Source organism: Brassica oleracea, chromosome C9 (genome assembly GCF_000695525.1).
Source record: "Brassica oleracea var. oleracea cultivar TO1000 chromosome C9, BOL, whole genome shotgun sequence".
Classification (NCBI taxonomy): Eukaryota; Viridiplantae; Streptophyta; class Magnoliopsida; order Brassicales; family Brassicaceae; genus Brassica; species Brassica oleracea.
In genome coordinates, this window is record NC_027756.1 from 49,214,294 (window position 1) to 49,236,539 (window position 22,246).

Consider the following 22,246-nt stretch of genomic DNA (forward strand, 5'->3'; position numbering starts at 1 on the left):
TGATATTTTATAATGATATAAAATGTAAATTTTGTTAATTTATTATTTAACCGCTGTTGCGTTTGGTAGTTAACCAGTCATAAGTATCCCGCAAACGCACCAATTTCTAACCGCAGAACCAGTCGTATAAATCTCTTAAAACCGCTAGAAACCGCAACCACCCGCATCCGCAAACTTCCGCAGCCGCAACCGCAACCGCAACCGCTGCGGTTGAACCAGTCAGGCCCTCAGCAAAGAGACTGCTAGATTATAAACTAAAACCGAAACGGATCGTTTATCAAAAAGGTAGCAGCCAGCTATAGTTTATCTTAAAAAGTAAGGAGATGAACACAAAAAGAGAGAGAAGGCTACATAGCTCCAAAGTTGTACTTAAAAGCGACCTGAACAAAGACAAAACAAACTAAAAACAGAAAAGCACTCAGAGACGGAGCGAAAGATCCAGCTGTGGCTCCTCTTCTTCTTCTTCTTCCATGACGCCAGAAACCTCAAACGTATATATACCCATAAGGATACGGATACGGATACGGGTCGTACCCACTCACCATCGTCACCGTCTGTTGATCCGGTATGCTCCAGGACGATACTTGAGGTGGGTTAGGGTAAAATTACACGGGTATGGAAGAAGGAAAGTGGCGTCGTCGAGGATGTTTGGAGCATGATCAGAAACAACGCCGAGGTTGCGACGAGCAGCGGCGCGTTCGCGTTTGTGTGCGTTCTGGTGACCGCCGAGAGCTTGGGAGGTGTAGAACTTGCGGGGACAGTACTGGCACGGGAAGAGACGGTGGATGGTCGGATGCTGAGGTCCGGAGAAGGAGTGTTTCTTGTTGGATGATCGATGTTTTGATGAAGGACCGACGAAATGGTGGAGAGACGACGGCGGTGGCTCTGCCATTTTCAATTAGCTAGAGAGAGAGAGATGATGATGACTGTATAAACTGTGTGTGTGAGGTTGATGGGGGTTTTATGGAAGGTTTAAGCTGTCTCATCTTTGTTTGTTTGCATCGTTTGCAGAGAATATCTGCTTTCAAGATTACGCTTTTGCCCTCAGTTTCTTTTCTCTCTAACTAATTTTGCAGATCCCAAGTAATCCTTTTTGCTCCATCCATATATGCATGGGATGCATGCATATAATACATACATGTACTTTCTCTCCAAGTTACATTTTTTTTTCAAGTTACATTATGAGCAGAGAAATTAAATTAATATAAAGGTATTAACAAAATTAAAGAAAATTAATTTGTAGCGTCGTTAAAGGAGTAGTATTGAGATGAGGAGACTGGAGACACTACAAAAAATCATTTAATTGGATTATGACATATAATGTTAACTGTGAATGCGTGTTGCCAATCGTTCTTTAATCTTTAGATCATGATTAAACTGGGGTTCTTAGAGTGAGGTACTGTTTCTTAACTTTCGGTAAGAACCTCATCCTAATAACCTCAGGTTAATCATGTTCTATACGATGTTTGATTGTTCAGTGAAAATAAATGAGAAAAAAAAATATAAATATGTAGCTTCAAAAAAGAAAAGATAAATTTAGAAAATAGGAGATTGGTTGCTTTTTGTGTTTGGACTGTTACATCCTGCAAAGAGAGATCATTTGGTAACGACACGCTCTGACTTCTGTGCAGTACACATACACGAGTGAACACACCTCCAACTTTTTAGCTCATTACCATTATTAAACCGGGGTTACTAGAGTAGGGTTTTTACCGGAAGTTAAGAAACAATTTCTTAACTTTTAACTAAAAAAGTTAAGAACCGGTTCTTAAAGTCTTTATTTAAGAACCGGTTCTTAAAGTTCTTAAAGTCTTTATTTAAGAACCGGTTCTTAACTTCCGCTAAAAACCTCATCCTAAGAATCCCGGGTTAATCATGCTCAATAATTTGAAATCGTTATCAACACTTTTTTATTTAATGTTGTTATTAGTGAGGTGTTTGCTTGATTGGTATGATATGATAGTACCTTGTTGTTGTGATGGATGCCAAAGAAGAAAGAGGGTCAAGTTCTAAGATGAAATTGCCAAACAAGGAAATGCTTCTATGTTTCTCCAACTCTCTTTATTCTTTCCATTCTCTCACTACTTACCTATCAGCTATCACTCTCAATTCTCATCATTGCCTCTCTTTTTTTTCTTATTGGATTTATACACACCTTTACAAATGCCTGTTTATGTTCGTTATAAGCCCAATATTTTCATTTTTAAGGCCCATAAATGCTATGTTTATTGAGTTCAAGGAGCTCTCAGTAACAAAGCTTCACCCAAACCACTCTGTTAGTGGGCCTCCTTAAAATCAACAACAAATCTACTTCCCTTCAATCTTTCTCCTATTGCACTAGCACTTCAAAATCAGCTAGTATTATTACAAAAGATTTTTCAAAAATGCTAAACAATTGAGTAGAGCAGCTTCCTTCTTCTATGAATCTACGCTATTTACATCTTAAGTTCGGTGTTTTTTTATCAAAAAAAAAAGCTCGGTGGTTTTTAGGGTGATGTACTGATGTGCTAGACAACCACGACCATCCATTGAATTATGTAAATGACTTTTTGTTTGCAAGAAGAACACAGAAACGAATGATATTTTCTTTAAAAAATCATTTGAACAGAAAATATCATGTTTATTTTATACAGGGCCGGCTTAACATTATAAACGGCCCTGGATAAAAAAAATTTTAGGCCCTTATAATTAATTAAATTAAATTTTATTATTAAATATTATTAAATAAAAATATAAAAACTTATCTAAATTTATTAATTTGTTTGTATTTTGTAAATATATGAAATTCAGATTTTTTTTTTTTGAAATATTGTGTAAATATGAAATTGAAATTGCAAAAAAAAATAAATTAGACCATTGTTGTTGAGAAAAAGAAAAATATTGGACCCCTTTATATCAGTAAATTTGCTTGATTTTAGATGGACCCTGGGCTAGTGCACTGCTGACCCTCCCACATGAGCCGGCCATAATTCTATATAACATTTTATTTAGGGAAATAGCATTCCAGCCAAGTATTTTTTTAAACAAGTTTGTTCATTTGTTGTAACATCCCGAGTTGTGATATATAGAAAAAGTTTTAAAAATTGATTTAACTACTTATGTCACCAAAGTTGACTTATTTTTTCTGTCACACATCTATTTAGAAAGTGTAGAGTTAATCGTGCTTGAGTTGGAGTAGTGGAACGATGAGTGACCTATCAGGACGTGATTCGCGATACCGTGTGAATGAGGCTAAAACACAGGAAAATGTTATGCGGTGATTGCAGAGTCAGTAAACAAAACCTTCGAACCTTGAAAAATTAACGCACCGTCCGTCAAACGGGATGGGATCCACGGGCCGAGAGAATTCGCGTGGATGGCCCATTAACTGTGGGTCGGGCGTTCCATTTACTTTATTAATTCTCACAATGTAGTTATATGCCTAGATAATATAGTTATATACATGCCTAAATGATTGTTTATACTTCTATATGATCTGGGTGGTGATTAAGTCTTGGTTGAATCAATAAACGTTTGCTTAAAATTGAAGCAACCCACATTAAATTCACCTTTTGTGTGCTGAAAATCAAATCTGCTTTGCTAAGCATATTCCAAAAGATCAATGGCGCCAAGTTACCTCTTCTCACACACAATACACAGACTTGTTCACATTTACTTTTCAATTAATTCCTCATCATCATTTCATTACTTGCTTCTTTTATTTAATGCAGGTAACTTTGTTACATTTTTTCTTCGATTACATTTGAAAACCAAGGATTGCTTCGATTAAAAGCAAAAGAGGACCTGTTTACGGTAATATGTGTGGGAAAGAGGAGAAACCTAGATTGCCTTAATCGATGTTGTCATTTTGTGGATAGTACATTGGAAGATGGTGCACATTGCACATGTGACTTGTCTTTGACCTTCTACACCCATTTTTTAAGAAATTTAGTCATGTAGACAACAAAATCGACACAAGCTTCTGTATTTTCAATCATTATAATGGTCACATCCATACACATGTTATGTCCCCACTCTGTTCTTCTTACATAAACTAAGTTCAATCTTTCAACTCTCTCTCTCTCTTTTTTTTTTTTTTTGACTAAGCTCTCTCTCTATTTTTTTTTTTGAATCGAACCTTTTTGTACATGTCTTTTTCTACATATATAGTTGAGAAAGTTTTGGGTACATGTTTTCTCTAACAAATCTTGAAATTTATTGCTCTTATATTTTAATCACATTGTTTTCATGGTATACAACTCACACACACATTACTAAGTTTAAAACAATCACGTCCACCATTTTGGTTTCTAAAAAATTTTTAAAATGTGTCAGCGACACGAAGAAACGTTAGCTTCTCGACAACCCATGCGATGGCTTCTTTTATTTAAATTTCAGTTTCAACTCTTTCTTCTGTCTCTTTGTGCTATCAAACACACCATTTTTATATGTCACCCATCCATCTATATAAAATATCTTATGTGCATCAACTTGTTTTATAACTTAATACAAAATTCCTCTCAGTCTCATATGTAACACATACATTTAGATGCTATGGATCTTTTGTTTTGTTTGAAAAGAAAGGGAATCAAGTTCTCATCCAAGAAAAATAAAATTTATCTTTTTCATTTAAATCAACTTTAGTTGGTCTTACACGGCTATATCGCTTTTAACTCCATGATAATGTTAAAAGAACTTCAAGTAAAAGTTAACAAGTTTGACACATATTTGGTTTGCTCAACAAATCTCCACTCACACAATACTTTTGGATCAAAACAACCCCTTAGCCTCCTTTTACTTGTTTCTCTAACAAATGAATTAAGAAGTGGAAACTTTTTAAAATAGCTTGAAAGAAACATAAGTGGAGTAGGTTAGGGTTAAGGAGCCACGTTTTAAATAATGCTCCCTGACTCATCAGCTGAGGTAGGAGGAGAGGGAGGTGGAGGACCGGTTTCATGATCTGACCCAATCGTAAAGTCGATGCAACTCAAGTTTTCTTCTTCTGCGTCATCTCTCCCTCTTGATTTCCTCTGCCTTTTTCCTTTGGATGCTTTCCTCTCATGCACATTGTACACCGCCCACTCACCAGACACCTGCTTTTTATGTACCAAGAATAAACACATTAGTCCAAAGTCTTTCTTTCTTATTATAGTGGAGAACTAATGGTGTACCTTTGTTGATGCAAATCCGGCAAGGCAATACTCTGTCATGTTCCATCTAGTTTTGTTGAGTTTAGAAGATGCTTTGTTTGTTTCATGGAAAGCAAGTGTTCTTCTAATCCCAACTGTTCTACCACAGGCAATGATTTCTCTCTCTTTCCCAATAGGTTTCCAATAACCATCACCAGATGAAATCTTGATTCTACTTGAGACTTCTCTTCTCTTCTTGGAAAAGAAGTACCTCTTCTTCTCCTCTTGATCACCTGAGAAAGAACCCTTTCAGTTTTAGCCTCAGGCAACACACGGATATATATAGACCATAGACATGCACACGCACATATAGGATGTAGAAGAAGAAAGAGACCTGGGAAAGTAAGAGGATGAGAGAAGAAGACGTCAAAGACAGGGATGATGGAGGAAGGCAAAGGAGAAGCAAAGGCCTTTGGGAGCAAGTAATGAAGGATAAGCTCCTGGTCCGTTGGATGAAATCTGTATCCAATTGGTAGTTTCATGCTTCTATTCACCATTGTCCTCTTCTCCACCTCCATATCTTCTCTCTTCTTCCAATACTGTTTCTCTAAAGAGAAAGCACGGGGAGCGAAAGAGAGAGAAGGAGAGAAGGAAGACTTGTGTAACGTTTTGTTTTGTGGGCTTTGCAGGCTAAATGACATGAGTAGGAGAGGTTCTTTATATATGTGTATATCCTCACGAGTACACTTACATATATGAATATATTATAGATGTGTAATATAAATGGTAGAAGAAGTGGCTCATTTGTCAGAGAACATTTATTTAGTTTCATAATAAGAAGTTGATGAGAATGAGTAGGGGAAAAGGAAGGTGCTTATGAGTGATGTTCATTGACTTCTAAATAAAAATTGAGAAGAAAATGTCATTTCTATTCCTAATTTTTATAAAAAAGAGATGAAAGGAAGAGAGAAACGTGCAAGTTTGGGGTTTCTCCATTTGAAAAGGGTTTTCTTTTTGGACCCTTTCACTTCCTACCATTTGATCATCCTCTGCCTTTACAATCTAACTAATATTTTGAATGATGTTCAATGTATTTGTATGTGTGAAGAAGATACGAAACTATGTGAGTATATGAGATACAACACCTGCCTACATGTTCCCCCTGCTGGTTTAGTTGATTGAAGTAAGTCAGGGCAGACTTGAATATAGACTCTTTTTTTTTTTTAACAACTTGAATATAGACCTTTCAAAAATAATTAAAGCTTAGCAGGCCTAATTGTTCTTTGGGCTTCTGTGGGCTTTTCTTTTCTCCAACTATATATTTTTCTTCAAATATATCTGTTAACCAATTAAATTTCTCGGTATTCCATTTACCTTCGTTTTAATAATAAAAACATGGGTCCTCAAGAAATAAAGCATGGTTTATGCATGCACGTATACCGTTATGTGAAGAAGGTGCGTGCGCACCATACTCCCACGTTACCCGCTTTTTCATTAAATCATTGTTCATAAATGCATATATCATCACTTCCCTTTGAATTTTAATATTTCGTGTTTAAAAAATTAAATTAATTACGAGGTTTTTATAACCTTGGTTAAAAATAGAGAGTACACGGTATTGGTGTTGGAAACGAAAGAAAAAGTCAACACGGTCGACCACCAAAAAAAAAAACAAGGCTCCCCTACTTCTTCGATATAGCTCGTTGCGACCATCTCCACATCACCTCTCTAACCACACAAACCACAAAGTCTAAACAAAAACAAAACACATGAATCTCTCCTTCCTCACCATCACCATTTTTCAAAGCTTTACGTAGATAACAAGATTCCATGGAGAAGAACGACGACAAGGACCCTGATCATAACGACAAATCCATTATAGAAGAGAAAGCCGACGTCGTTTCAGATGCTCATCCCCCAGATGAGTCTGATGGTATCAGTAAAGAGAATGTAGACGTTGGCAATGCAGAGACAGAACACAATCCAGAAGACAATGTCGAGTCAGAAGGAGAAGAGACTCATCAACAAACACTGGAGTCCTTGTCTGAAGAACTCGACCAGCTTCTCTCCAGTCTCTCCCTTCACAAGGAAGAGCACAAAGACGACAACACCGAGGAGAAAGAGAAAGGAGATCAGGAAGATGATGATTACTTTCAGATCCCACAGTTTGTTGGCAAGTTCTTGGATCTTCTCGAGGACAAACTCTCCAGATACGACTCTGGCGAGCCAAAGACAGTATGGTACCAAGATCAAGAAGAAGTCTCTTCCCTTCTCGAAGCGGTGGATCGTGTCTCAAATCTCATGAGACTTTTGCTCAACACGAAATCATGTTTGGACCATCACGAGCCCTTGATCAACCACGCCGGATCCATCCAGCAGCGTGCGATGGCCTTCTTGGAAGACGAGTTCCGCATCCTTCTAGAAGAGTCCGTGATCAAAGAGACCGCATTGGCCATGGACGACGCCAGCAGCCAGAGGAAGAGCACGGAGGACGCGGTGGTCTCTCAAGATCAGGACCAGGTGACTGCTCCAGAACCTGGCGATCAGGAGATTGAATACCCTGGCTACTCGGAGGACGTGGTTGCCTTGCTGAGGAAGATAGCGGAGAAGATGAAAGCGGGAGGGTACGGTTGGGAATGCAGAGAGGTTTACTTGGTCGGGAGAAGGAACATCTTGATGCGGACGTTGAAACATGACTGCGAGTTTGAGAAAGTGAGCATAGACGAGGTGCAGAAGATGAGCTGGGGTGAGCTGGAGAGAGAGATCCCTATCTGGACCAAGACTTTCAAGAACTGCTCTTCCCTCTTCTTCCCTGGCGAGCTCAAACTCGCGGAGAAGATCTTCCCGGGGGACGAAGGGAGCTTGTTCTGCATCGTGGCGCACGGTCTCACCATCCAGTTCTTGGGGTTCGCCGAGGCCGTGGCCATGACCAAGCGTTCAACTGAGAAGCTCTTCAAGATTCTTGATATTTATGAGACTCTTAGGGACAGTTTCCCACCCATGGAGGAGCTCTTCTGGGAAGAGCTCCGCAGCGAGCTGAGGAACGAGGTGACCAGCGCTCGCTCCCGCTTAGGAGAGAGCGCTATCAACATATTCTCGGATTTGGAAAACTCTATCAAATCGGATTCTAGCAAGACTCCAGTGCCGGGAGGAGCCGTGCATCCGTTAACTAGGTACACCATGAACTACCTCAAGTACTCATGCGAATACAAAGACACGTTGGAGCAAGTGTTCAAGAGCCACTCGAAGATGGAGCAAGAGGAAGAGGTGCCTGCGAATAACTCGGCCTGCTCGGCCTTTGCGAGTCAGCTGATGAGGATAATGGACCTACTAGACGGGAACATGGAGGCGAAGTCGAAGCTCTACAAAGACATACCGCTGAGCTGCATCTTCATGATGAACAACGGGAGATACATAGTGCAGAAGATCAAAGGCTCGGCGGAGATACACGAGGTGATGGGAGACACGTGGTGCAGGAGGAGGTCGTCGGAGCTGAGGAACTATCACAAAAGCTACCAGAGAGAGACGTGGGGGAAGCTGCTGGGGTTCTTGGGGCACGAGGGGCTGATGCACAACGGGAAGATAGTGAAGCCTAATCTTAAGGAGAGGTTCAAGAGCTTTAATGCGACGTTTGATGAGATACACAAGACGCAGACTACGTGGGTGATTAATGATGAGCAGCTGCAGAGCGAGCTGAGGGTTTCTATAACCGCGGTTATGATACCTGCTTACAGGGCTTTTATGGCTAGGTTTGGACAGTACTTGGATCCTGGTCGCCAGACTGAGAAGTATGTCAAGTACCAGCCTGAGGATATTGAGGATCTCATTGACGAGCTCTTCGAGGGCAACACTTCATCCTCTTCAACTGCTACCGCCAAGCGAAGAACATAGATCCTTTCTTTCTTTCTTTTTTTGTTTTGCAGCAACACATTTTTCTTAATTTCCTTACATTTTCATGTCTTCTTCTGCTGGTTTTGCCTGAATGCTACAACTTGGATGACCGTATGTTTCTACAAATTCAAACAAACGATCGTGGCTCTGTGCCATGTGTAAATGTTAAATCATAATCAGTTCCATCATTCATGAATAAAAAAATTGATTGATCTTTATTGATAATAGCCTAATGGTATTCAAACTCACATTTCATTAACTTAGCAAGCGTCTGATAATGAAAACACAGAGGAAGGAGATAAGAGACTTTTAGAACTTACTCCCTATTTATGCTTTGCTTGGGCCTCAGGCATCAAATTTGTGTATGTGGGAGTGAGAAGGTGGATGCTCATGCTCCAAGCGGATCAACACTGTCCTAATCTCCATGGGGGTAAAGCTCCCTCCATCTCCAGCTTTCTTCGATTCATTTCTCTCCCTCTCTTTTCATATCTCCATCAGTCTTTCACCTTCTACTTTCCACACCAACCTCTTCATCTCCATCGCACTTCTTTCTTGATTTGCTGTTAGTCTCAGTCACTTTTGCTATCTGCAATACATATTTTATCATTACCTCCCACCTCAAAATTCACTATCTCAAATGCTTCTCCATTCTACCTTCTTTCATGGGAAAAGCTTCTTCATTTCCACACTTGCCACTCCTGAAAGTTCCTTGTCCTCTCCCACCTGATTACACAATCTCAAATGTCTTATTCTACTACCAAACTCACAGACAGAACTGGGATATTAATTATTAATACCTCATAAAAAGATGAGCTAGACGCAGGGGAACGTTCCCATCATCCAACCAAAACTCATATGTAGGATGAATCAATCCCAGAGAATGATGCTGCACCAAAACTTATCGTCTTTACATCACCTGAATCATTTTAACATCCAAAATTATAAATGGTTTGTGACAACTACTTCGTAGTAGCATCTTGATTTTCCATTTTACTCTTGTTTTTACCTGTCGAGTGGTGAGTAGATCTCTTGTCCGCCCATTTTGCACCTTCTCCTCATGGATCGATTAGTAATATTTGCCTTGGACCTGTGATAATTCTCGGAATATGCGACCTTAGACTAGGAGAAACAGAGTGCGCTTGAAGTGAATCATCTCCCCCTTGAACTCTGTTTATCTTATCTGTACTTACAGTTAGTCCAGTAAACTTGTCTTGAACACACAATGTCTCGTTTAGATCCTCCGCTACACCTCTGGAATCATCAAGTAGCAGTCCCCTGTGACTGAGACAATAGTTTGATTAGAGCAAGGGAGATTTGATGTTGACTAAGAGCTTGACTGGTTTCCCGCTGCCACCCGCAAACGCAGCTTTTGCGGTTGTTAGCGGTTGACAGCGTTTCGAAACAATCATATAAACCATTACAAATCGCTTCAAACCGCTCCGAACCTCTTAAAATCAAAAGCTGGTTCCAGATAGCGTTTGCGGTTGCGGGCGGTTGCGGGAGAATGATTTTTTTTTCTTTTTTTTTAAAAAACATATAAATACAAAAATAAAAATATTCAATAAATTTTTTTAAATGGAATTAAAAATACTAAAATATATCTATTATATTTTAATTAATATTATAAAATTTTAAAATAAAAATATTTTCTATAATTTTAAAAATTTAAAACTACAACTTTCTAAATATAATTTTCATATTTATTATAATATTAAGATTTTTGATATTTTTATAATTATATAAAATATAAATATTGTTAATTGATTGTTTAACCGCTTCTGTATTTGGTAGTTAACCAGTCAAAAGTATAACGCAAACGCACCAATTTCTAACCGCAGAATCAGTCGTACAAATCTCTTAAAACTGCTAGAAACCGCAATCACCCGCATCCGCAAACGTCCGCAGCCGCAGCCGCAACCGTAACCGCTGCGTTTGAACCGGTCAGGCCCTTAAAGTGAGTGACTACGCTCAATACCCTATGAATTATATTAAATGGGCTTTAACCTGGCCCATTAACTGAACGATACTGAATATGTCGGTTTTGTTTGGCTACAGGGGCATATATATCCCAAAACCGCATAAAACCCCTCAGTTTCTCTACACGGCCACCGTCGTCTCCAAATTCGAACGCAATAATGGAGGAAAGTTTCAGAGTAAGGATCGACAAGGTATTTGGATCTCTCTCATCCTCAACCGACGCCTCTTCTTCATCAGCTCTCAACTCTCTATGGTGTCTCACGGACGAGGAGATCGATAGAAGCGACCGGTGCGGAGAGAAAGTGGCCTCTGACTCTGAGCCCCAACCCAGCTTTCCCGAGAATGATCCAGAAGATTTGACCGTCGATGAAGACGAAGGAAGGTCCACTGTATCGCAGAAGCCGGATGATTACAACGACGAGGAGTGGGAGATCAAATCCTCAATCGGGATGGACACTACTCTTGACATGGAGGTATGTTGATTGATCTCTTTTCTTGTTATCTAATTGTAGATGTTAGGCTAACGGTAAGGGTTTCTTTATGTTTTTAGGAAGAGGAAGATGAGAATGACAAAGTCGCTGTAGGTGAGGAGGAGTCGTGCGTTTACACGAAGGATGTTAACGACTATGAGACGGAAGCAGATGACTGGGAGGAGCTTCCGTCTTCTTTCAACGAAAGAGAGAAGGATCCTCGTGCTAATTACATCGCGGCGGAGATTAGGCTTAAAGAAGACGCTGATGCTGTTAACAAGTTGAACTCTTTGCACGTCTCTGAGGTACTTGGAGAGTCTTTCTTGAAACAAGTCTCTTCCTTTTTTTTTGTAAAACTCAACAATTTCGATATCTTGTTCATCGTAATGATTCACTTAATGAACTCTCTGCAGGGACATCAGGATAACGTGTCGGGAAAGGAGGAAGCTTTGGTGGTTTCTGAGGAGGCATATGTTGGCACTTCAGATGATAATGGGCTGAAACCGATACTGAAGAGGAAAGAAAGCCAAGCTGACTCTAAGTTGCAGAAGCGGGTTCGGTTTAGTTCTGATACCAGAGATGACAACTCGACTGGAGATGACGAAGATTCTGCGATGGAGACAAGTTCCCCTGAGGAGAGAGTAGTGCAGCGAGTCAATCCATCTGGAGTTCCAGATTATGTTCAGAACCCATCAAAGTACACACGATACACGTTTGATGAAGGCGAGGTCGATGAAGAGTCCAACAGGAAAGCGTACATGGAGTTTCTCAACATGATCAGGAGCCGAGATGAGCCTCTTGAAGACCCTCTGGTTGAGCTTCCAACGTCAGTGGCTTTTGTACCAAAGAGGAAACCAACGGGTGAGAGCAAAGTAGGGAATACAGACAAGGGTTGTGAGGGAAGAAGAGGTGCAATAGCTATTGTAGATGCCGTAGAAGACAGCACCGTTTCTGCCATGGAAGAAGATGAACCGGAAACAGGTGTAACTGTGGTAAGAAGACCCGGTCGTCAGTATAGGGCTAGAGCCAAGGAAGATGAAGAGGAATGAATGTTAAGAGTATCATCAAACTCGCCTTGCCTGTTTGGCGTGTTGTCTTTTTATTACTTGAATTTAGCAGTCTGGATGATAGAGCTCAAACTTACTGGGGACTTCAATGATGCTTCTACTTTCAATAAATATTCAGTTGTGTGGATAAAATATTAAGTCAATGCTTAGATTAACGCAAACTAGTTAGACAAATAGGGCTTTCGCTTGGGAGATAGTTTTGTTATGTACTCACCAAGATTGAACGATCAAAAATATGTTACCACAATATGCATAATGATCCTCGCTAGTACAGGCGTTTTCTACAACTTACTGCTCCACAGTAGCAAGAAAGCTTTTTAACCTTCCCATCCAGCCCATGAACCCTATCAAACTATATCCATTGACCAAGTCAGCTCCTACAATTGAGACAGAAGAATGTTGTCAGCTGCAGAAAGAACTATCCTGGTGAAAACTCAGAACAAATAGGTTTTGGTTGGAGTAAAACAATCTTCTCCATGTCACCTGTCTTTCAATCAAGGCCTTATTATTCTCAGTTTCCCCTAATTGTAAACTTTTACATTTTTTTTTTACCAAAAGAAGAAAATAAAAAACAAAAGTAGTAAAAAACCTTTTGTGAGAAAAAAAGGAAAGATCGGTTCGGTTCGGTTAACGTGGCAGAAACAAATAAGGGTAGAAAGAGAAGCAGTGGTCCATGGGGAAGAAGAGCAGCTACATAACAGAGTTCCCAAAGATCATCTTTTGCCTTATCTTCCTCCCAATCAAATCTCTCTCTCTCTCTCTCTCCAGGTATATACTCCTCCCTTTGCTTCATCTACTTCTAGGGTTTTCTTCAATCTCCCCCACTCTCTCTTCTCCAATCAATTGGACTTGGTTTCTTGTTTTATCTCATTCTACTTACTCCCCTCCTCGATTGATTACATCTTCTTACCTCGATCTTCGATTTCTCCTTGTGGGTTTTGTGTCAGATATACCAAGCGATTGAATTTACCCAACCAAATCGATCACACCATTCGCCGCTCTCTTCTTATTCAGCCGTAAAGGTCAAAACTTTATTGTTTTAATTCAATTACTTAATCAGATGATGTTTACTTCATGGACTCTGTTGTTAGACTGCTCGTAAATTTCAATTCTTTGTTACAATTAAGTCACACATGGTTTCTCTCTCTGTGGATTTTCTCAGAATGGCAGCTGATCAGGGGAGGAAGCGGATGAGCAGTGCCAATGTTATTGGTTTCAGTTCGAGGGAGCATTACAGAGCCAAAAGGAAAAAGCTTGATGGTGCTTTGCGTTCAGGAGGAGATCACATCAGTCTTGAATGGGACATCAACCGCAGCAAAGTAGTCTCTAAGAAGGAACAAGTTGGCTTAAGCTTGAGGCATCTTCGTCAGTTTGTTGATTATGTTCCTCCTAGGCGGAGTCTCTTGGCACAAGTCTGCCCCGTCCCTCGTGAAACTTTCCAGCTGGAAAATTTGTCCGAGGTGCTTTCTAGTGAGGTAATACAGTGATCAAGTTCTGTAGCGTCTACTTTACTACCTATGAGATGTTAAGTTTTAACCACTTGTCTACCACCAGGTGTGGCGAGGTTGTCTGTCTGATGGAGAAAGAAACTATCTGCAGCAGTTCCTCCCTGAGGGTGTTGATGTGGAGCAAGTTGTTCAGCAGTTGCTTGATGGGGAGCATTTTCATTTTGGAAATCCTTTTCTTGATTGGTTAGTGACACCGGACTCTTTGGATCCCTAGAATGAACTCTGTGATTATTGCTAGATTATTGGTGATGATTGTCTAATTTATGCTCAGAAATTTAGAATCCATTTTAATGTAAGTTGTGGTTTCAGGGGGACATCTGTCTGCTCCGGCAAAGCTCATCCAGATGAGATTGTTTCTCAGGAGGAATCTCTGAGGGCTAGTAAAAGGAGATACTACGCGGATCTAGAGAAATACCATAATGAGTATGTGCAGTTTTCTCTATTCAGATTAAGGGAGCACTTTTTATGTATTTCCACATGGTTGTAACTCCTGTTTCCATTGTTTCCGGTAGTATTATAGATTATTTGCAGATGATGAAGGAGAAATGGGAAAGCTGCAAAGATCCAGAGAAGGATGCTGTTAAGAAGATGTGGAGGTCAGTGCTTTTGAATTAGTGTAATGTAACTAATTATGATTCACCTATTTTCTGTTTCTTACATTGATTTCTTCAGGAGATCAAGAGAAGGCAATAATGCACGCGTAAACGGTAGCTGCCAGGACCTAACTGCTGCCTCGGAGTCTAGTTCCTGGAATGAGGATGATAAGCCATGCAATAGTGATAGGGCTGGAGAGGTTCGGAGAAGGTGCTGAACTTACTCTTAATTGCTGTTATAATTTCTTCTTCTTTCAAACCAGCATACTAAAGTGTCCTGTTCATTTTAGGCCCAAGAGCTCTGCTGTAGAGAAAGAAAAATCTCAAAGTCCCTTGATTGCTCAAGAGAATGTTGTAAACGTGGGGGTGAAAGGTAGAAACAAGGATAAGCTACCGAAACATAGCATTCAGCAAACTGATGGTGCTAAATACATGTCCTACCTTAAGGTTAGTTATTCTTCTGCATTTAATACATGAAAGGTATTTGGAAGTAGCCGTTCCTGTAAGTGTAGCAGATATGCTTATTGATCAAGCATTTAACTGCATTTTTATATATTCAGATAAGCAAGAAGCAGTATCAGATTGTCACAAGCATGAAGCAGTCTGGTAAAAGCATTCAGTCGAAAGCACTTAATAAAATCTTGGGTAACATCAACAATTTGGATGTTCAACCTTATGGAGTGTTTGTGGAAGAAGAACAGAAGAAACTGAATGCTCACTGGTTAGTGTTCCTTGTGAAACAAGCGGTCCCCTTCATCAAGCCTTTAATTTTTTTTTTTTAAAACGTCAGTTGTTTCTTGCAGGCTGCAACTGGTTAAAGATCTTCCTGCATCATATGCAATATGGAGAAAGCTACAGTTACAGAAACGAGATGTAATCAACTCTTTGGAAAGAGAACTGAGGGACAAACTCAATCCATGGATGGAGGTTTGTTCAGAAAAACCTCTGCTGAAGCATGATTTAGCACCGGACGTTGAAGATTCGGGAAGTTTGGGTCAAGTTTCTGCCAAGAATCAATCCCTTTCAAAGGAGTCATCGTCTGACAGTGACCAAATCACAGATTCAGGCTGCTGCTTGCAACTTGGTGAACACCCCTCACAGGTTTCTTCACCAGATCGTGACAAGAGCATCAATTTTGAAGCAAATGATTATTCCAGCTCCATGAATGGCCAGTCTCTCCCACAGGCTCCATTTCCTAGTGAGCCCCACGCTTCAGATCTCGAAGATGCAAACCCTGTAAGCAAAAACTATGTGCCAGAAGAACTAGAGAATGCTTCATCAGACAAGAGGATTCCTAGTAATAGTTCAAGCCATGGAGATGAGTTGCAGTATTGTTCTGGTGGTGGGGATGTGTGGCAGCCAGTGGGAGGAACTAGGCAGTCCTACGTTGGCCGCCAAGCTTACACCTCCAGTGGCGGGTTGTCAATAATACACCACCCTGAAGGCGGTGAAGAAGAGAAAAACTATTTCATAGAACCTGTCATGCCTGAAGAAGTTGATAGAAGGAAGATGTTGCAGCCGAGAGCAAACAACAGTTTTGGTTCTTTCCCTAGCAACGATCAAAATGAACTGCTCCAGTCTTTGTTTAAAAGTCAAGGCGGCGTGGCATCTCACTCTCTTCTTAAAGCCCCACTTAACGAGGAGCATAAACAGATTATGCCCATTGGTTTTCAGCAGGAAGGAAGCAACAATCTGATGGAGGGAAGTCCATTCTCTGCTCAGTTCCAGCATCAGATGACTGCACCACAAGCACTGTCTCAGGACCAGCCGAGACAGGGTGACATCTATGGCCAAGGAAGCTTGCCAGACAACATTTACTGCGATGGACGTGGGTTCTTGATGCCGCGTCCGGACTGGAACGCCAGTGTTGCTCAGATTGGAGTCACCACACAGCCACCGCTGAACACTGGCCCTTTGTTAAATCAGAACTGGCAATTTAAGAGCATGTGGGCAAACACAAACGGTGTAAGCCAAAGCAGTCATAACGGGAGCGAGAGAGATCTGAACCTTCTCAGAGTTGCTACTAACCCTGAGCAGATGATTCATAGGGGAAGTAGTTCAGATCAAAGCTTATTCTCTGTTTTCTCTCAGTGCAGTCAGTTGCGCCGTTCTAGATCTGCTTTGGAGCCCGAAAGTTCGAGTGGTCAAGTGGTTGCATCCGGTAACTACGAGATGCTCATGGCGGGAGGCACAACTCAGGCAGGCAGCAGTTTAGCTCAGCCTACGAATCCGCTTGATTACTTAAGCGGTAGCAACAACCCGGCGGCAACGTCTTTGATGCCAGATGATGTAGTATGGATGAACCAGAGTCGTGAGAACTCTGGTCTCCATGACCCACTAGGGAAGCTGTATCCAAGGTCATGGAATCCGTAACCATCGTTTGTGAAGTTTTTGCATTTGCTGAAGACGCACCTGGTCATTTTAAAGATTATACAAAACCCAACATGGGTTTTTTCAGTTTTCTTGTCCATTTATTATTATGGTGTCTGTACATAGAAAGATAAACAGAGGAATTTTTTGTTTTGTACATATTTAGGTTTTCAGTTATGTGCTAGGTATGAAACGAGGATACTCCAGCTACCTACCTTTTTCATTTGAATCTTACATTTTGTCTTTTCACTTAAAGTTATTGATTGTTTAATTTCTTTGCTACAAACTATATCACTGATCCAGTTTCTCAAACTTGATAAAAAAGTTGACTATCCAAGAGCCTACCTTTTTGAGAATCATTGTAGTATACAGATACATGAGTAGATTAGTAGTGGGGGTATCTGTAGGGATGTGACCTTGTAGATTCCAGTGGCTAGCTGCTTATCGTACAGAATCTGTTTAAGCAGCTAGACGATTTCTAGACCTTGTGGCTGTATATACAAGTATTTGATTTCTATCAAAACATAAATTTAATAATTGTAATAAAGGAGAGAAGGACATAATTAAATTTTGAAGGACTAATCGACAGCTGAGGCCACACACTTCACACTTCATGAATTCTTCCTTAATTATTGCATTACATATATATTAATATATTGATTTGAAGAAACATGAGACAAGATGATATGGTATATGTAGGTAGGTAGGCATATAGGAAGGAAGCGTTTCTGTTCAAACAGGAACGCTGTGCAAGACCACTGTCTCTACAGTAAGACCTGGTCCGAAACCAAACAAGACACCCCACTCCAACCCTTCTCCTGTCGTAGCCACACCATCTTCCGCTGACTTCCTCCTCATCTCGTCCAATATGAAGAGAACACACGCGCTAGACATGTTACCGTACTCGCTCAACACGTGACGCGTGGCTCTCATCTTCTCAGCCTTGAGCCCTAGCTTTTTCTCAACCTCGTCAAGGATCGCTGGACCACCAGGGTGAGCTATCCAGAAGAGGGAGTTCCAGTCGCTTATCCCTAAGGGTTTAAACGCTTCGTCTAGACTCTTCTCGATGTTCTTGGAGATGAGCCCAGGGACGTCCTTGAGGAGATGGAAGGTGAGTCCCACTTCCCTCAAGTGTCCATCTATGGCACCGTCAGAGTCTGGTAGTATGGTCTGGGCCGCAGACACCATCTCGAAGATGGGCTTCTCTCCAGCAGAGGTATCCGGGTCCGAACCGACAATGAGCGCGGCGGCGCCGTCACTGAAGAGAGCCTGTCCAACGAGGGAGTCAAGGTGGGTGTCAGAGGGGCCACGGAACGTGACGGCTATGATCTCGGAGCAGACAACGAGAACACGCGCGCCACGGTTGTTCTCAGCGAGATCCTTGGCGAGACGGAGGACGGTGCCGCCGGCGAAGCAACCTTGCTGGTACATCATGAGACGCTTGACGGAAGGACGAAGACCGAGGAGCTTTGTGAGCTGGTAGTCAGCACCAGGCATGTCGACTCCTGAGGTAGTGCAGAAGACAACGTGGGTAATCTTGGACTTGGGCTGGCCCCATTCCTTGATGGCCTTCACTGCCGCCTCTTTGCCTAACTTAGGGACTTCGACCACCACGATGTCCTGTCGAGCGTCGAGAGAAGGAGCCATGTAGGCGCACATGTCTGGGTTCTCCTTTAGAAACTCTTCGGTTAGGTGCATGTGGCGTTTCCTTATAGTCGACTTGTCGCCTATTATAGTAGTCGTTTGTTAAGTAAATATGCTATAAAAGAAGGAATATAAAGTAGGGTTTGTTAAAGACATACACATGCGCTTGAACTTCTCTTTAAGGTCAGTCATGTGTTCGCTGTTGGTGATGCGGAAGTAGTAGTCAGGATACTCCGCTTGGATCACATGGTTGGCAGGGTTAGCCGTGCCTATCGCCAAGATACCTGCTGGGCCATCTGCTCTCTGTGCCTTTCTGATCTCATCCAACGAAGACGGTGTACCCATCACCATAGTATTACCAACTTGGTTTTAGTTACAAGAGTTTGATCGATGCGTGACTTTATGTAGTATGTTATATGTATATATTTAGAAAACATATTGGGAGTGATAGATTATATAAAGAAGATGACAAAGGAGAAAAAGAGAAGGGAGTGTGGTTTGAACAAAAAAAAAAAAAAAAAAAAAAGAGAAGGGAGTGTGGTAGGTTGGATGGACGGGTAGATGAACACAACGTGTCTATGTGTTAGCTCCCTTTCCTCTTTCCTGTGGCTCTTCTTGCTTCCCTTTTATTCCGCTACTTACCAAAAAAAATTGAATGGTTGGTTTTATTGATTTGCGTATATTCGCACCAACAAGTCGTATTCATTTCTATGTTCGTATTTATTATTTATTCTATGTATAAATCAAAAGATTTTACGTACAGCTACTCGTCAGTTTCTAGGGGATAGTTGTATAGCTTCTTTTACTTCTCACACCCCTCACGTGCATACTTAACTCCATCGTTAGCTTCTACTAACCTAATTTTCTTCTTCATTTTCCTTCTAATCCTATAACTAACTAATTAAATAAAATAACTAGTCTTACATTGTTTAGCACAAAAAAACCTAGTCTTACATTTAGTTACGCCTCTTTTTTCGTTTTCCAGACAACGCAAGATTCATTTGTTTTGCTTTCTTTTTCTCTGTCATTAATACCATGATTAATCCGGGGTTCTTAAACTAAAGTTCTTAGCGGAAGTTAAGAAACTGTTTTTTAACTTTTAACTAAAAAAGTTAAGAACTGATTCTTAAATAAGAACTATGGGTTAATCAATGCTTGTGACACCTTTGTTTACTACTCACTATTCACTGACATCACTGTTGTTTTATCGGCCACAAACATGATTAGCAACATGATTAGGTATTCATGTTTTAGATATTTTTGTTGGAGAAGATAATAGCATCGACCCATAATTAGGTATTCATGGGCCATAATAGAAGGTGGGCCCTTGAACTTGACTCTGACACCATATGGGGTTACGATATTATGGACGTGGGCCATTATAACTTATAAGCTAAGTCACGAGAACGTTAGTGTGTTTCCTCAATGGTAAGTACGCACTCCAGAGCGCTTATTATAATCATTCGAACCAAAAGCTCGTGCTTACCGAAATATAGCTCTGCCTGCCGGAACCAGGGACGGCCAAAACGATGGTATTTGAGCGTGTGTCGGCTTGCGGCATGTTTCTTGCTTACACGCATGTGTCTTTATCTTATACTTAGTCTTTAAGGTTTAATCGATGGTCTTACTCTTGTGTTTTTTTTTAGAAAAGGACTTTCTCTTGTTTGTTTAATATTTTGAAAGTATATGTGATATAGATTTACGTCTTGTATATACTAATACTATGATCTTCTTTTTTTGTTAGCCTTTTCGGTTTCATTAGATAATTTGGTGATGATTTGCCACCAGGATATACCTTCTACATGACATTTCTTATCGATTACTAAGAGCATCATTATTGGTAGGACTTAAAAAAAGTCCTTAGCTTATTTTAGTATTATTTGTGCCTTAAGAAACAAGGTTAAAGAAATTTAGAAAAATGTTGATTATTGGTAGGACTTTGTAAAGTCCTTAGTTATCTTTACAATTGAAAAAATATGTTTCAATCGCAAATGTTTTAATCGTATAAAAAACTCAGTTTATCTCACACTATCTGAAACAAACACAAAGTGGTTCTGTCTCCATTGGTTTCCTTATGACATCTCAACATTGGTTTCCTTATGACATCTCAATTCGGAGTGTTTAACATATTATGCATCAACATGATGAATTCAAGCTAGCTAGCTATCAGGTTTTTTGACAAGTGTAAAATCAAGACAAACAAAGTGGAAAAAAAAAACATACTGGTTTCTTCAGTATCATCAGTCCTAACAGCAAACACTAGAGGCAATGGGAGATCTGCAAACAATAAATAAACAACACTAACAATTAATCTGATGAACAAGTGGGTACTTAATTACAACGATCTTGAGGTGAGAAAGTTAACCATCAACAGGGAGAGTGTCCCTCATCCACTTCTCGTCCACAATGTCTATAAGCATACCAAGACTCACTTCTGCCATTGGACTCCCTCAATATTCCTACTGCAAAAAAAAATGTTCAAAATTCAGATGACAACTCACAATTATACATGAATAACTGAAACAATCTATAGATAGCTCCGTTGGAGATGAAAAAAAAAAGCTTAGAATTTCTATTGAGGAAATTCGTCGAGCAGGTGGTGAGCAATCAAGGAAAGAGGCCCAAATATCTGATTAAAAAAAATTAAACCCAACCCTTGATGAAAGACACGATTCTCAAAACTAAACAAACTTACTTTGATCGAAGAAGAGAAGAATGGAGGAAGAAGAAGACTCAGCTTTGTTGTTATTGGAGAGATAACACGAACGAAGAAGAAGAAGAGAAGAAGACTGCCCTCCTTTTCTCTCCAAGGTAACGCTAAGGACGTTGTCAAAAAGTTCTTAATTAAAAGCAGGTCCTTAGTTTTTTCATTTATTTTGATTTATTTTTGGGATGATTTTCATTAAGGACTTTGTTAGAGCATCAGCATCGACGTCCTTATTGGACGTCCTTAGTGTTTTTGGGTTTAAAAATAAATCAAAAAGCCCAAAATCAAAACAAACGGATGTTAACTTAGATCTGTTCGATGGGCGTCCTTAGTGGCACGTGTCGCGGTGAGAAGGGTCCGAGACGGTTAGGGCAAAACACGACATTCTTCAACACACCTGAACTCTTCCTCTCCCGATCCTCTCTCGACGACGATTTATTTGGCGATAGGGTTCGTCGCACATCTCTCTCCAATCACGGCGACTTCTCTAGGAATCTCTCCATATATCTCCCTAATCTCTCCCCAATCTCTGTTCAGCTTCGATATCATCGGATTCTCCGTAGATTCATTTGAAGAAGGTATGTATCTTCTTCGTTAGGATCCCGATTTCGAATCTGTGTTGTGTGTAATCCTTAAATCGAATCTGCATGTTAGATTAAATCAGTCCTGATTTCGTTTAGTACCTCCTCTGAACCTAACCGTCTGTTGTTTGGATGATTGGGTTTTGTTTTCGTGTTGTATCTCCTCTGAATCTGTGTTGTGAACAAAGAATCGTCAATATAGTATCGAATGTGTGTTTAGTTGCTATAGTTTCTTGAGAAACAAAGAATCGTCAATATGAAGTATCGCATGTGGGTTAAGTTGAATGTTCATTTGCATTGTTTTACTTGCTATAGTTTCGTTGATAGATT

General features: G+C 40.4%; 6 protein-coding genes and 2 long non-coding RNA genes across 10 annotated transcripts; 3 read left to right on the forward strand and 5 right to left on the reverse strand.

Moving 5' to 3' along the window:
* Positions 1–386: 386 nt before the first annotated feature.
* LOC106317655 (zinc finger protein KNUCKLES) lies at positions 387–918 on the reverse strand. Its single transcript, XM_013755440.1, is given in 3 exon segments — positions 387–496; positions 498–604; positions 607–918. Coding segments are annotated over 3 exon segments (471 nt in total). The 5' UTR covers positions 893–918; the 3' UTR covers positions 387–418.
* A 3,745-nt stretch (positions 919–4,663) lies between these two features.
* On the reverse strand, positions 4,664–5,988 carry LOC106316275 (NAC domain-containing protein 41-like). 2 transcript variants are annotated; one of them, XM_013754150.1, is made up of 3 exons: positions 5,503–5,988; positions 5,151–5,401; positions 4,664–5,075 (listed from the first exon to the last, which is right to left on the reverse strand). In XM_013754150.1, exons 1-3 carry the CDS (start codon positions 5,807–5,809, stop codon positions 4,872–4,874), a joined length of 762 nt encoding a protein of 253 aa, XP_013609604.1. In that variant the 5' UTR covers positions 5,810–5,988; the 3' UTR covers positions 4,664–4,871. The 2 variants fall into 2 exon arrangements, with proteins under 2 accessions (XP_013609604.1, XP_013609605.1); XM_013754151.1 differs by having other exon boundaries at positions 4,664–5,072; positions 5,503–5,959.
* A 750-nt stretch (positions 5,989–6,738) lies between these two features.
* LOC106313997 (exocyst complex component EXO70B1-like) lies at positions 6,739–9,130 on the forward strand. Its single transcript, XM_013751950.1, has one exon. The coding sequence runs from the start codon at positions 6,939–6,941 to the stop codon at positions 8,997–8,999; it is 2,061 nt and encodes a 686-aa protein (XP_013607404.1). The 5' UTR covers positions 6,739–6,938; the 3' UTR covers positions 9,000–9,130.
* Positions 9,131–9,330: 200 nt separating this feature from the next.
* On the reverse strand, positions 9,331–10,302 carry LOC106317544. Of its 2 annotated transcripts, XR_001265154.1 has the most exons (5): positions 10,190–10,302; positions 10,006–10,086; positions 9,797–9,915; positions 9,654–9,722; positions 9,331–9,585 (listed from the first exon to the last, which is right to left on the reverse strand). It is a non-coding gene; the product is annotated as an uncharacterized LOC106317544 (long non-coding RNA). The 2 variants fall into 2 exon arrangements; XR_001265153.1 differs by having other exon boundaries at positions 10,006–10,302.
* A 777-nt stretch (positions 10,303–11,079) lies between these two features.
* Positions 11,080–12,645, forward strand: LOC106313008. The gene is made up of 3 exons (XM_013750722.1): positions 11,080–11,449; positions 11,527–11,751; positions 11,860–12,645. Exons 1-3 carry the CDS (start codon positions 11,135–11,137, stop codon positions 12,493–12,495), a joined length of 1,176 nt encoding a protein of 391 aa, XP_013606176.1. The 5' UTR covers positions 11,080–11,134; the 3' UTR covers positions 12,496–12,645.
* A 509-nt stretch (positions 12,646–13,154) lies between these two features.
* Positions 13,155–17,239, forward strand: LOC106318581. The gene is made up of 10 exons (XM_013756621.1): positions 13,155–13,281; positions 13,461–13,535; positions 13,676–13,988; positions 14,068–14,204; positions 14,331–14,444; positions 14,534–14,617; positions 14,694–14,825; positions 14,905–15,061; positions 15,175–15,335; positions 15,418–17,239. The coding sequence occupies exons 3-10, from the start codon at positions 13,677–13,679 to the stop codon at positions 16,985–16,987; spliced, it is 2,667 nt and encodes an 888-aa protein (XP_013612075.1). The 5' UTR covers positions 13,155–13,281; positions 13,461–13,535; position 13,676; the 3' UTR covers positions 16,988–17,239.
* A 358-nt stretch (positions 17,240–17,597) lies between these two features.
* On the reverse strand, positions 17,598–19,055 carry LOC106312851 (chalcone synthase 3). Its single transcript, XM_013750528.1, has 2 exons — positions 18,787–19,055; positions 17,598–18,711 (listed from the first exon to the last, which is right to left on the reverse strand). The coding sequence occupies exons 1-2, from the start codon at positions 18,977–18,979 to the stop codon at positions 17,717–17,719; spliced, it is 1,188 nt and encodes a 395-aa protein (XP_013605982.1). The 5' UTR covers positions 18,980–19,055; the 3' UTR covers positions 17,598–17,716.
* A 1,659-nt stretch (positions 19,056–20,714) lies between these two features.
* On the reverse strand, positions 20,715–21,437 carry LOC106317720. The gene is made up of 3 exons (XR_001265216.1): positions 21,324–21,437; positions 20,994–21,090; positions 20,715–20,905 (listed from the first exon to the last, which is right to left on the reverse strand). It is a non-coding gene; the product is annotated as an uncharacterized LOC106317720 (long non-coding RNA).
* Positions 21,438–22,246: the final 809 nt, after the last annotated feature.

What these genes read in the sequence shown, in the direction of transcription:
- LOC106312851 (XM_013750528.1), bottom strand. Translation starts at nt 18,979, where the DNA reads ATGGTGATGGGTACACCGTCTTCGTTGGATGAGATCAGAAAGGCACAG. An exon ending in AGAGAAGTTCAAGCGCATGT is followed by an intron (nt 18,712 to 18,786) that starts GTATGTCTTTAA and finishes CTACTATAATAG; the next exon opens with GCGACAAGTCGACTATAAGG.
- LOC106313008 (XM_013750722.1), top strand. Translation starts at nt 11,135, where the DNA reads ATGGAGGAAAGTTTCAGAGTAAGGATCGACAAGGTATTTGGATCTCTC. An exon ending in ACACTACTCTTGACATGGAG is followed by an intron (nt 11,450 to 11,526) that starts GTATGTTGATTG and finishes TTATGTTTTTAG; the next exon opens with GAAGAGGAAGATGAGAATGA. An exon ending in ACTCTTTGCACGTCTCTGAG is followed by an intron (nt 11,752 to 11,859) that starts GTACTTGGAGAG and finishes AACTCTCTGCAG; the next exon opens with GGACATCAGGATAACGTGTC.
- LOC106313997 (XM_013751950.1), top strand. Translation starts at nt 6,939, where the DNA reads ATGGAGAAGAACGACGACAAGGACCCTGATCATAACGACAAATCCATT.
- LOC106316275 (XM_013754150.1), bottom strand. Translation starts at nt 5,809, where the DNA reads ATGTCATTTAGCCTGCAAAGCCCACAAAACAAAACGTTACACAAGTCT. An exon ending in TCATCCTCTTACTTTCCCAG is followed by an intron (nt 5,402 to 5,502) that starts GTCTCTTTCTTC and finishes GTTCTTTCTCAG; the next exon opens with GTGATCAAGAGGAGAAGAAG. An exon ending in CCGGATTTGCATCAACAAAG is followed by an intron (nt 5,076 to 5,150) that starts GTACACCATTAG and finishes GTACATAAAAAG; the next exon opens with CAGGTGTCTGGTGAGTGGGC.
- LOC106318581 (XM_013756621.1), top strand. Translation starts at nt 13,677, where the DNA reads ATGGCAGCTGATCAGGGGAGGAAGCGGATGAGCAGTGCCAATGTTATT. An exon ending in GCTGTTAAGAAGATGTGGAG is followed by an intron (nt 14,618 to 14,693) that starts GTCAGTGCTTTT and finishes TGATTTCTTCAG; the next exon opens with GAGATCAAGAGAAGGCAATA. An exon ending in AAGAAACTGAATGCTCACTG is followed by an intron (nt 15,336 to 15,417) that starts GTTAGTGTTCCT and finishes TGTTTCTTGCAG; the next exon opens with GCTGCAACTGGTTAAAGATC.